Below are 13,515 nucleotides of genomic sequence, written 5' to 3'. Positions count from 1 at the left end.
TTTATTTATTGTCTCTTGCTATTCGATATGTACAGTATAATGGATGGCTAAATATTCATATGCTGTGTCTCTCTCTTTCTCTCTCTCTCTCTCTCTCTCTCTCTCTCTCTCTCTCTCTCTCTCTCTCTCTCTCTCTCTCTCTCTCTCTCTCTCTCTCTCTCTCTCTCTCTCTCTGTAAATCAACATGTTTATTTATTTATTTATTGTCTCTTGCTATTCGATATGTACAGTATAATGGATGGCTAAATATTCATATGCTCTCTCTCTCTCTCTCTCTCTCTCTCTCTCTCTCTCTCTCTCTCTCTCTCTCTCTCTCTCTCTCTCTCTCTCTCTCTCTCTCTCTCTCTCTGTCTCTCTCTCTGTCTGTCTGTAAGTCAACATGTTTATTTATTTATTGTCTCTTGCTATGTTTTTATTTATAGAAGAGAAAGAATGTTAGATTCTGAACAGTCGCCAACAATGCCTGTTGATGGAGGAGGGACCGGTCCCCTCACGTGGGATGACGCCACGTGGATTCTAACAAGTGCCTTCATCATCTTCACCATGCAGTCAGGTACAAATCACTTCATCGCGGTCATCGTGTTTAGGTCAATTGACGCTTAAAGCGTAGCGTGTCAACAAGTATTTCAAGATTTCTAGTAGGCTTATAGTAAGTAGTACATGTAGTCAATTCAGTGGATTTTTTTTACAGGGCCGTATCTAAGGTTTTAAAAAAAAAAAGGTGTGGAACAGTAGAAATGAAGTAATAGTGTGATTTTCATCAGCTAAACAAAGGGTAGTTTTTTAATTATAAAAAACCACATACGTACAAATAAAAACAACTTTCTCGTGTTTTAGGGTGTGTTTGTTTGTTGTTGTTTTGGGAGGGAACTGTTTGTTTGTTTATTTGTTTTGTTTATTTGTTTGTTTTATATGTTTGTTTTGTTTTATTTGTGTCTTTTAATGAAGGTAGGATTTTTGTTCTTTTTTTTGGGGGGGGGGGTCTGGGTGGGGGCTGTTTGTTGGGGGGGGGGTTTTGGGGGGGCTAATATATATGATGAATTAATGTTCATTAAAGCGTCAAATGACAATACACATAAAACAATGATGAAATAAAATAGATCGTTGTCCATCCCAAATAGACTTATTATACACATAAAACATTCTAACACATAAATATTACTTGATATCATGAAACTATAAAGAAATTAAGACCAAAATAATAATAATAATAATAATAATAATAATAGTGTTTGATGCTGATGTTGTTGTTGTTGTTTTTAGTTGTGGTGGTGGTACTGATGGTTTTGATTTTGTTGTTGTTGCTTGCAGATATATCTCCTTCCTTTCTTTTTTTTTAGTTTTTTTTTTTTTCTTTTTTTTTCTTGGTGTGTGTGTCATTCTTTCTAGGTGATGGATGTTTTGTGTGTTCATAGACGTGTGAAGAGGCTACCTGTGAGATTTTCGAAACTATTTTTGTCGATTTTAGGTGTTATTGTTTAGTTTGTTATGAAGCCTATAATAATAATAATACTTATACTAGAGATAGTTAAAATAATATTCATATGCGTTTCTGTTTTAGTCAATGGCTTCGTTTGTTCTTTTGATTGTTTCTGGGGGGTTTTACATTTTTTTGTTGTTGTTGGTTTGGTTTTTGTGTTTTGGGTTGTAGTTCTTGTTTTTTTTGTATTTTATTGTGACTAAAGCGTCCGCAATGCTTCAAAATTAAAACTAAATATTCGATAAAATTTCATACTCGTCAATTAGAAAATACCTTTTAAAAAAAAAATTCGAACATATTTCTAATTTGAGTTTCTCCTTTACAATATATAATTTTCTTCATAATGAATTGATTTATGATGGTCGTTTGCTTTCTTAAAACGATTCCCCACGGGAGAATGTCAGTCAGTACACATAGTGTGTAGGTAGTACTAAACCAAATAACTTCTGGCTGTGTCAAAGTTCGAGGTGCACTGAACTTTTAATAGAGAAATTAACACCACAAGTCCTGTGATTGATGATAAATGTGAGTTTCATCTGGGCAAAAAATGTATGCAGTTTTATTTAATCTAGTACGACTGTGTCAAGTAGCCTTGCGCTTGAAACATGTATGGGGTACCTGTAAAACAAAGTACTCAAATTGTGTGCGGAACTAGGGAAGTCATAGACGCTACCCGTTATCTCTGAAATGAGCAGCTTCACCCACAATTTTTTCTGATTCAATGTAAGTGTGAGGGGTGGTAGTATTTATATCCGTGGTGTTTATGTCGATTTATACGCTGCAGGTAGGAGTTTTAGCCACATATGTTACTATTGTCGTCTATGGGATTTGATTTGGTAGTATACACCCTGTAAAACGATTCTGTGGTTCTACATCTAAGAATATCAAAACGTTTCACGTTCAGTTTTTAAATAAAATTTAATGCATTAACAAAATTGTCCGTGAGGAAAAAAATGCATATAAAAAACTCATTGCTGTTAATTTTTAATCGCCTCCATAAGTCTGTTATATGCTGTGTTCGCATTCAGAGGCGAATCCAGAAAAATCCATCAACGAAAGCCATGTATTTTTTACTAGCAAAAGCTAAAGAACACAATTTATCAGTTGAGTGTAAACTTAAAATGTTTGAATCAATGGTTCTTCCTATCTTATTGTATGGTTGTGAAGTCTGGGGTTACGGAAAAAATGATATCTGTAATTCTGTTCAAATAAAATTCTTCCGACACATATTACCTGTCAAAACATCCACCCCAAGTTTTACGTTATACGGTGAATTGGGGAAGATGCCATTGGAATTAAATATTCATAGAAGAATGGTTTGTTATTGGGGACGTATTATTTCAGGAAAAAAATCGGAACTATCTTTTTTAATTTATAAATTCATGTTGACAGATTATAAAGTTCTATTATAATGGTAATAGGTATGATTGGATTACTACAGTTGAAAATACACTGAATCTTTTAGGAATGAGTAATGTGTGGATATCACATACTTTCACAATCTAATTAAAATTAGCTCCACTATTACATGTGGATCTAACAGCAGCCCGTTGGAGCTCACGTCCAGTTGACCTTTCATTCGACCAATCAAAACCTTACTTGCAAAATCATGCCAGCGATTTGAAAAGAATTTGAAAACATTCGGGTTTATGCCGAGGGTATACGAAATGATTCGGGTGAATTACGAAGTATGCCGGAAACCCTAGTGGTATATGGGCACGTTAAACTAGTTATCATCATCATTATCATCATCAAGACGAAACAAAAAACCGTAATGATATAGCTATATAATCTGTTTATACTAATATACAATCCAGAGTTTATTACTGCACTTTTCCCCCTGTTTTTCAGTTGAAATAGACCAACAAGTTCGCCTATTGCATAAATAGTCTCGACCGATATTTTTAGACTTTGCATGCTCCCGAATAACGTTATAAAAGGCGAAGTGTAATTGGTCGATATTTAAATTGTTATTTATAGATGAAATGTCACCTGGACATGGGAGTCCACGCAGTGCTGTTAGATCTACAATTTATTTACATGTTCTTACTCAGAATATGTATATCTCTATAACCAATACGCCCAGTGGTAAAGCGCTCGCTTAATGCTCATTGAGCTATTTCTCGTTCCAGTCAGTGCACCACGACTGGTATATCAAAGGCCGTGGTACGTACTACCCTGTCTGTGGGATGGTGCATATAAAAGAGCCCTTGCTGCAAATCGAAAAGAGTAGCCCATGAAGTGGCGACAGCGGGTTTCCTCTCTCAATATATGTGTGGTCCTTAACCATATGTCTGACGCCATATAACCATAAATAAAATGTGCTGAGTGCGTCGTTAAATAAAATATTTCCTTCCTTCCTTTGCACGGAGTTCTCTCGTTTTAGAGGGACATTCTTGAGTTTGCTGCATTGTCAGATGTTTCCGACTAATAAAATATTTCTACGATTAAACTTACATGATAAATATAGTTTCTTGTTTAGAATATCAGTGGATATATATCCAATGTGTTTATGGTCGTCTTAATATTTGTAAGAAGCCCATACTGGATTTTGTTTTCAAATAATTTCGTACGTACGAACAAAACAATACATTTTAGCAAATGAAATTTAACCTACTACAAATATTACAACGATCAGAAACACGTTTAATATACAGCCACTAACGTTTTATGCAGAAAAATATATTTGATATGTAATTACAATCGATAAAAAGTCTTTAATATCTTTAAAAATGCAGCTAACTCAGGAATGTCTCTTTAACCACTAACGTCTAACCATGTGCATTAACCTCGTGTTGTAATGTACGTACGCCGAGCGCTTTATAGCATTACTGGATCGATTACCTGTTTTGTGTCTCAATAAACCAGTGTACGTGATATTCCGTAATCGTTCTGCTACATAACCTTGCAAGTCCTGGTGCTTTCTAGACGGTACATGAGCGTTCATTTAATTTGCAGATAAAAGCCTACTGGACGAATCATCTAAATGGGACAAACAGATCGTTTGTTAAAGGTTTTCCTCATTACAATATAATAAAACCCAAAAATTACAGACAATAGAATAAAACCCAAAAATTACATACAATAGAATAAAACCCAAAAATTACATAAATTACATACAATAGAATAAAACCCAAACATTACATACAATAGAATAAAACCCAAAAATTAAAATAAAACAGAATAAAAACAAAATGTAACCTACAATAGAATAAAAACAAAACAGTACAAACAATAGAATAAAAACAAAATATTACATACAATAGAATAAAAACAAAATATGATATAGAATCAATACAAATAGTAAAATTATAATGACTCATTCTATACTGAGGTACAAGAGACTAATGTTTGCTAAAGGTATCTACGCATTAAGTACAATTAAAACAATGGAAACACAAAAAAACAAAAATATATACACAGTTAAAATATTATCCGTGGATGAATTTTTGGTGGACGAATCGTCTAGGGACGAAATGTACAGTGAATGAATCATCCCCAACCCTTGCTGTTCATCGTCATGGTACATTCTGAGAGTGACGAATACATACATTTCCCGAAATATCTTGAACATTTGAAAACTATTTCTATAAGAAGCGTTGATATTTTCAAGTCATGTTAGTGTTAGTTTCACAACTCTGTATAAATTTGATAGTCTGAACCCAAAGTTTCTTATCTTTCAATCCATCGCTCAGTTCATCCATCCATCCATCCATGTATGTGTGTGTTCCATCCATCCATCAGTTATATCCATTCATCAATTCATTGATTCATTCATTCGTTCGTTCTGTTTCATGTATACTTACCTAGGTTTGCGCGCGCGCGCGTGTGTGTGTGTGTGTGTGTGTGTGTGTGTGTGTCCATCCATCTGTCAATCCAGTCATTTATTCATTCATTTATCCACTAATTCACCCACCCATCCATTCATTCTGTTTCGTGTATAATTGCCTAGGTTTGTGTATGTATGTGTATTCCATTCATCTATCAATCCATGCATTCATTCATTCATTCATCCACTCATCCACTCACCCATCCCTCAATTCATCCATCTACCTATTCATTCATTCATTCATTCATTCATTCATTCATTCATTCATATGTTTTGTATATAATTACGTAGGTTTCGGTCTGCTGGAAGCCGGCTGCGTGTCATCTAAAAACGAGGTGAACATCATGGTTAAAAACGTCATCGACGTCGTCTTCGGTGGCATAACCTACTGGGCCGTCGGCTTCGGCATCAGCTTCGGCCGTGGCGAAGGCACCAACGCCTTCTATGGCGTCGGCTACTGGTTCGTGAACCCGGACGACGAAAACGCCGGGCTCGTGTATTCCACGTTCGTCTTTCAGCTGTCGTTTGCGACGACGGCCACGACTATTGTGTCCGGGGCCATGGCGGAGAGGACGAAACTCAGCGCCTACATCGTCTTCTCCACCATCAACGTCATCATCTACTGCTTCCCCGCTCACTGGATGTGGGGAACGAAGGGCTTTCTGCACAGTCTCGGCGCCATCGACTTCGCCGGGTCAGGGGTGGTTCATCTGGTCGGCGGGTCATCGGCGCTGGTGGCCGCCATGATGCTGAAACCAAGAACTGGGAGGTTCGATGACACAAAGCCTCAGGCGGCGACGAACCAGGTGAACTCTCTCCTTGGCATGTTCATGTTGTGGTGAGTACTACATCATCCAATTTATGGACTCGAGTACCATTTGTTTTAGACGTTCTTGGGTCGTAGGATCTAATCACTTCGGTAGAATCATTAGGTTTGGGGTTTTTCCGCCGATCATGTCAACAGCCTAAAATGGTGTTGGTGATGATGATAATGATGATGATGATGAAAAGTTTGTAAAGTTGGATGCATAATTATGATAATTGAAGTTGGATTCATGATGATGATGACGATGATGGTGATGATGTTGATGATGATGATGATGATGATGATGGTCATGATGATGATCATGATCTTGATTATGATGATGATCATGATGATGGCAGTAATTACGATGATGACGGTGTTGATGATGATGATAAACGTTTATAAAGTTCAATCCATTTGGTGTTCTCTGTTACAACCAGTGTCCTACGACATCACTAGGATGCATTGCTTAATTAATTATCGGCATAGAATGTAATTCTAAAAAATAATCATCAGAGAAATCGTGCTACAATGTTTCCATTAGTATCAAGAGATCCTAATCCACCGATACCAAGGCCTTTGATATATTAATCGTGGGGCACTGGTTATGACGTATTTCTCGTTCCAGCCAGTGAAAAACGACTGGTACATCAAAGGCCGTGGTATGTGCTATCCTGTCTATGGGATGGTGTATATAAAAGATCCCTTGATGCTAATCGAAAAGAGTAGCCCCTGAAGTGGCGACAGTGGGTTTCCTCCGTCAATATCTGTGTGGTCCTCAACCATATGTCCGAAGCCATATAACCGTAAATAAAATGTGTTGAGTGCATCGTTAAATAAAACATTTCCTTCCTTCTTGGTTATGAAGTTTGGAAACGGCAATAGAATAATAAATATTTTACTTCTGATAAATAGCCTAACCTTGACACTTGATTTCATCACACCAAGAGCGAAATATATGGAGTGTAGCCTATTTCTGAAATCTGGTAAAGTCTGAAAGTTTTTAAAGTGAGAGATGACTAAGAAAAAAACAACAACCCAAAAACGACAAATAAATCAAATAAATTAATTAATAGAAACAAAAGCATGGATTTACGATTCTACTTGGTCTAAAAATAATCTAGACAGTAATAAAATAAATCAGTGCATTGTAATAAAGGATTTTTTCCCAGCAGTACAGAAGCAAAGAACAAAACATTACCTTTTTTCTTATTTTTCGAGGGTGGGGGTGGGCAGCTAAATCGTATACCCCCCACGCCCATCAAGTATTGCCCTGGTTTCGATATGTATTCTTCTTTTTTTCTTTTTTTTTTCTTTCTTTTTTTTGTTATTCATTCATGCATACATTCATTCAGTCATTCATTCATTCATCAATCCAGTCATTCAGTCATTCACTCACTCACTCACTTATTTATTTATACTCTTCAAAAACGTAGGGGAACCTGAAATATTAATGTTAATATCAACTATTAGACATCCTAGTAAAGAACGTTCAGGTCTGTTTATCAAAACACCGAAACACATTCCATAGTTTGCACGTGCATCACGCAGTTGCCCCGCACACGTGCGTGGGGTATCATTCTCGATTTTGACAATTTCCAAGAAGGTCCATTAATCACTGTGGAACATTATTTCTGTCAATCTTTTTCATTCTGTTGATCATACAGTTGTTATTGTTTTGTTTTTGGTCATTTTTATTGTTTGAATTTGCGATTTATTGAAGAAGAAAAAATGTCAACTTTCAAATTTCACTTTTGACCCCAATCGTCCTTCGAGATCTTTGGTGGTCATAAAACCTACTGTAATACTGAACTACCGGTTGTAATGTTTGCCCAATTAATTCACTATTATCATATAATCATTCCCCACTGCTAATATACCTTACAATTTTGGCAATTGTAAATTCTTATTAGAGTTCCCCTACTTGTTTTTGAAGAGTATATTTATTTGTCATTGGCCGCTATATCCTTTCCCATGCATGCATATTCATACAAGAGACATTTGTTTTTCTTGCGACATTTTATTGTATTCCAAACTCTACTGTGCTTAAATTTAGAAATGATTATGGTAATTGGGGTTAAGCACCAGTGGACACCCAATGGCTTGGTATTGAAAAACAAAGGTATTGTTTTGGTAACACGCTGGGGATTAAATAGCATATTCTGCCTTCATTTGAGCTGTATAGCATAAAGCTTATACATTAATCATATTGGCGAATTCTCATATCGATTTATAAGCTCTGTCTCGATAGGCATTTCAAGTGTTTCTCATTTGGAAAGAACAAAACAGTTAATATAGTAATTAATTTGTAAAATGGTCGCCATCATCAAAACATCGCTATATGCGAAATGGTCTTTGTATTGGTGTTCTACAGCTATGTAATCTAGTTGAATACAGAACAGCATTAAATGCGCAACCCCTAGTTTAATTATCGTAAGTGATTTTGTTATTAAAACGTTTTATGGTGGATAATGTTTTTTAAAGTTATTATTGGCTGATTAGATAATTGAATGTTAAGGCGTTCCTGTTAAAAACGATTTGTATTTTATAAAGGAAAAAAAGAAAGAAATGTTTTATTTAACGACGCACTCAGCACATTTTATTTACGGGTTATATGGCGTCAGACATATGGTTAAGGACCACACAGATACTGAGAGAGGAAACCCGCTGTCGCCACTTCATGGGCTACTCATTTTGATTAGCAGCAAGGGATCTTTTATATGCACCATCCCACAGACAGGGTAGTCCATACCACGGCCTTTGATATACCAGTCGTGGTGAACTGGCTGGAAAGAGAAATAGCCCAATGGGTCCACCGATGGGGATCGATCCCACACCAACCGCGCATCGAGTGAGCGCTGTTCCACTGGGCTACGTCCCGCCCTTTATAAAGGAACTCACACAGCAAAAAACATTCAATGGCACGCGAATATTTTTAAATACATTTTGAATTCATCTACTTCAAACATCAGAATGGCCTCATGCAATATGGTCTGCTGTTGTTTTCTGTGTTGGTTTTACATTAATATTGATTACAGATTAGTTAAATAAACAATCAGTGTACGTTTTCTACCTGTTTCGACAGTTTTCTTTCCTAAAGTTGCATGGAATGCGTGCACCGAAACAATACCAACTATGATGAGATCAGCATTACGTTTTGTCATAATCGAAATGATTTGCTAAATGTCTTTCATATTTACCATGAATAAAATCATATACAATATATTTATTTATTTATTTTTGTTAAAGAACAAGTATAATGTTTTCGATTGTGCGCAGAATATGTATCTGTTTTACACAGGTGGAGCTGGCTTGCAATATATTTCGTGGATCCGTCCCAGGGTGGTAGTGAACTGGCTACAGACCACAATTAATTTCGCTATATGTTTCTATATAGCCTTAGTGGCTATAATATTTTTATTAATATCAGCAGGCCCGTGGATTTTTTGTATGTACCTTTGCCTGCCTGGGGGACAAATACCCTGAAAAGGACAGCCCCTGTTGTCCAACTCTTTCTCCCAGCATATTGGTTTAAACAAACACATCCTCTAAACCTGGCCGGAGTACACCCATTTTACACAAAAAGCACTACTTTTGCATGGGCCGGAATTACCACAAACAAGTCTTCAATGTCAACAAGTTACACATGTTTACAAACTACATGCTCTCCCCTGTTATTTCAGTCAAATAGTTGCCACTTCATAGCTGTCTGCCATGAAATAATAACAGTCAAATAGCAGACTACTTGCGCAGACAAATTTCCGGAGATAATGGGGAGATAACTGTAATCTGAGGCCAACTGGTGGTTATTTGTTTACTTTCTACGTTTCTTTACACAGGTGGAGCTGGCTAGCGTTTAACTGTGGAAGTACTTTCGGAATATCAGGAGGGAAATGGCAACTGGCAGCTAAGTACGTGTTATAACCAAGATAGGTAGTATAACTTTGATGGTGGTGGTGTTTGTTTTGTTCTGAGTTTGTTTGTTGTTGTTTTTTCGGAAGGTTTTGGGATGGGATGTTTTTTTAGGGGTGGGTGCGTTGACATTATTCAACAATCTATATGGTGGTTGTATCTAATTATCAATATGGGCCCCGTTCCATGAAATAATTCTAGTTAACTGTAGTCACTTAATGTGACTTTTACAACTGGCACCGGGAACTTTACAGCCGTTCCACAAAGCAACCTTACGGTAGGTAGTCTTAAGTACCCCTTTAATGATAAATATTTTCTTTGCGAAGAAGTGCGAATTAGTTAAATAATAAATTGGTTACAGATTTTTAGGAACAGCTTAGATATCGGACATCCATGAAGTAACTTTGTCAGTTTATTTGCTAAGCGATAATTGCCGAGTTATCTCCCGTATTTTCGAGTGAAGGTCGTTTAGCCTAGAATGTTTTTTCATGAACGTCGACTTGCATAAAAGGTATTTGGTATATATTAGATCCATTTTTACAAAAAAAAATTTAGTATCCTTCTTAGAAAATGACCAAATCATCATTTAACTGTCATATGACAGCTACGTTAGTGGCTTACAACTGTCTCGTACCTATTGTAAATGTTCAACAGTAATTTAAGCTACGCCGTATCCTGGAACGGGCTGGCGATCGTATAAAAAAAAAGTTAAGGTCGCGATGGTAGGTATTTACGGTGATAGTAGTTCTAAGATCTCTTCGTGGAACGAGATCCAGGTATACAAATAAATTAAGGAAGGATGAAAATTGTTTATTTAATGACACACTCAGCACATTTTGTTTACGGTTATATGGCGTCGGACATATGCTCAAGGACCACACAGATATTGAGGGAGGAAACCCTCTGTCGCCACTTCATGGGCTACTCTTTTCGATTAGCAGCAATGGATCTTGTATATGCACCATTCCATAGACAGGATAGCACATATCACGGCGTTTGATGTACCAATCGTGGTGCAGTGGCTGGAACGAGAAATAGACCAATGGGCCCACTGACGGGGATCGATCCCAAACCGACCGCGCATCAAGCAAGCGCTTTACCACTGGGCTAGTTCCGCCCCTACAAATAAATTAAAGCTACGTAGCTATAAATCAGATATGTTTTAGCTAACGTCTGTTGTTAAAAATGCTTGTAAAGAGGGATATGGTAGGGAATGTTCGATTGAAGGGACTATCATGAGTTTGTGACCATTTTAAAAGGTTTTCTACAAATTAAATAAATTTGCATAGTCAAAATTACAATTTAATTACAGTTTCTTGCTTAGAATATGAATACCTGTATCTGTATAATCAATGCATTTCTGGACATCGTAATGTTTTGTTGTAATCTCAATATCGATTTCGGTTTAAAATACGTTTGTACTCACAATATTTATTATTTCATCCAACAGCCAGGCGAAAGGGGAAATAATTCAGCCAAAGTCCCGAAAATATGTATCCGAATAAATTTATCAGTATACTGCTTCATATTTAACTATGTTAATGTAAGATAGTGTTTTATAAGCCATTTAAAAAGCAGGATGTGTGTTCGGTTTGTTGGGAGAACAAATGGAAGTTCTGCTAGGGCTGAAAAAACGGGATAGTCCTTTTTCTTTAAGATTTCAAGTCGGATAATCCGTGCGAATCTCGTTTTATTGGGTGGTTTCTTTATTGTTGTGTTAAATTCTATGCTGTCAAAACAAATTTCCGTGGGCTTACATTTTCGTGGTTGTTCTATATAACATATTTTGTTGGTACTTAAATTCGAGTATTAAAAAGAAAATATTATAAATTCTGAAACATATGAAAGCATGTATTATATTTTCTTGGTCTACGAATTACGAAAAAGGTTTTTTGTTATATATTATTACATTATCACTTGTAGAAAAAGACAAAACATTATACAAACAAAACGTGCAAATGTTTTTTGCGGAAGGTATGACACCTGTTATTTACAAACAGGAATAATTACAGTTGTATTTGTCATCTCCTGTGTGCACGATTTATATACAGCATTTTCTTACATACATATTAAAAAATTATATTGATTAAATAAACTATCGTTAAACAAGGAGAAGAAGAAGAAAATAAAGAAGAAGAAGAAAAAGAAAAAACATTCGATCAGTTGCTGCCAAATAACCTGACAAACAGGCACCATTTTCAGTATAATATTCCCTTGCTTACTTATTTGTGCTATTAACTTTTAAGTCGTGTAATGATCCTTCACCGTGGCTACAAGACGATGAAACAATAATAAGCTGTTAAAAGAATTAAAAAAAAAAAAAAAAAAAAAAAAAAAAAAAAACGGGCATTATAAATATACTCCTCAAAAAAAGTAGGGGAACTAATAAGCATTTACAATTGCCAAAATTGTTAGGTATATTAGCTGTGGGGAATAGTTATATGATAATAGTGAATTAATTGGGCAAACATTACAACCGGTAGTTCAGTATTACAGTAGGTGTTATGACCACTAAAGATATTTGTGACGGCACATGCTCTTATCTTTTCGCCTGTGGCGATGTTAATTGTTTTAGAGGGTCGTGTGCAGCTTGGTTACGTAATACCCCCGCGCGACGGTGGTAGTCCTGCGTCCCAATACACACCCAGACCAGGTGTGGAGGCCATGTGGAGAGTGGTTACGTAATACCTCCGCGTGACCATGGTATCTCTAGCGAACTAGGCGTCGATCAGTCTAGGCTTGTAAGAAAATATACCGTCTTGGTCGCTGTGGTAATATACACATCATAAGATTCGGTCCCGCGGACTGTCTCCGGACCAGTCTGGGATTTTATAATAAATAGCTAGGATTTTAGATATATCAGGGAGAAACATTGGAAGTATCCAGGGGAACGGACGTTGTCCAACTGAACGAAATATATTAGTTCAGACCGAACTTGGTAACTATATATTTCTGCTCTGTTGTATAACTTTGATGTGATTGATGTGACTTTAAATATTTTAATACTGTATTATACCAATATTCTTTAGACAGTGTCTCCTGTAATCTGACGAAGTAAATTGTAGGCTTCACTGTTCTAATATTTTTATACGAGTATTTGGTAAGATAAAGCTTAGCCGGTCATCCTAGAGGACCTAGGTAAACTGTAGGTTATTGTCTTTATTGTGATATGTACCAGTATTAATTCTGTATTACAAGGTTACTGAATGAGTATTTAAGGGTTAATTAAAAATTAACCAGTTAGGAATAGAGTTGTAATTCCTTTATTAATTAAGTTCCCCTGGCAGCGTTTCTCAATTATCACACGTGTGTGTGTGTTGTATCACGGTGAAATGATTAGAATATTGTGTAAACTAGACACCTAGTGGTTAACTAATTAAGTGATTAGCTCTGGGTTGTTATTATATTGTTGTTGTTAATTAACTACTGCGGCAAGTACATTTGTCAGCGTTAGAGTTAATACAGATTCCAAAGTGTATTGTGTTTTGT

The 13,515-nt window shown here is 36.3% G+C and overlaps 1 protein-coding gene across 1 annotated transcript in view; it reads left to right on the top strand.

Moving 5' to 3' along the window:
- The first annotated feature begins 432 nt into the window (after positions 1-432).
- LOC121379522 (putative ammonium transporter 3) overlaps positions 433-13,515 on the top strand; it is a 24,868-nt gene continuing 11,785 nt past the window's right edge. Inside the window, exons 1-3 of the mRNA XM_041508169.1 lie at positions 433-553; positions 5,601-6,147; positions 9,954-10,025. Of these exons, the coding sequence (XP_041364103.1) occupies positions 433-553; positions 5,601-6,147; positions 9,954-10,025 (740 nt within the window). The remainder of the gene's footprint in view (positions 554-5,600; positions 6,148-9,953; positions 10,026-13,515) is intronic.

This window comes from Gigantopelta aegis, chromosome 2, assembly GCF_016097555.1.
Source record: "Gigantopelta aegis isolate Gae_Host chromosome 2, Gae_host_genome, whole genome shotgun sequence".
In the NCBI taxonomy this organism is placed as follows: domain Eukaryota; kingdom Metazoa; phylum Mollusca; class Gastropoda; order Neomphalida; family Peltospiridae; genus Gigantopelta; species Gigantopelta aegis.
Note: the sequence above shows the minus strand (reverse complement) of the source record. Positions and strands in the feature narration are given on the sequence as shown.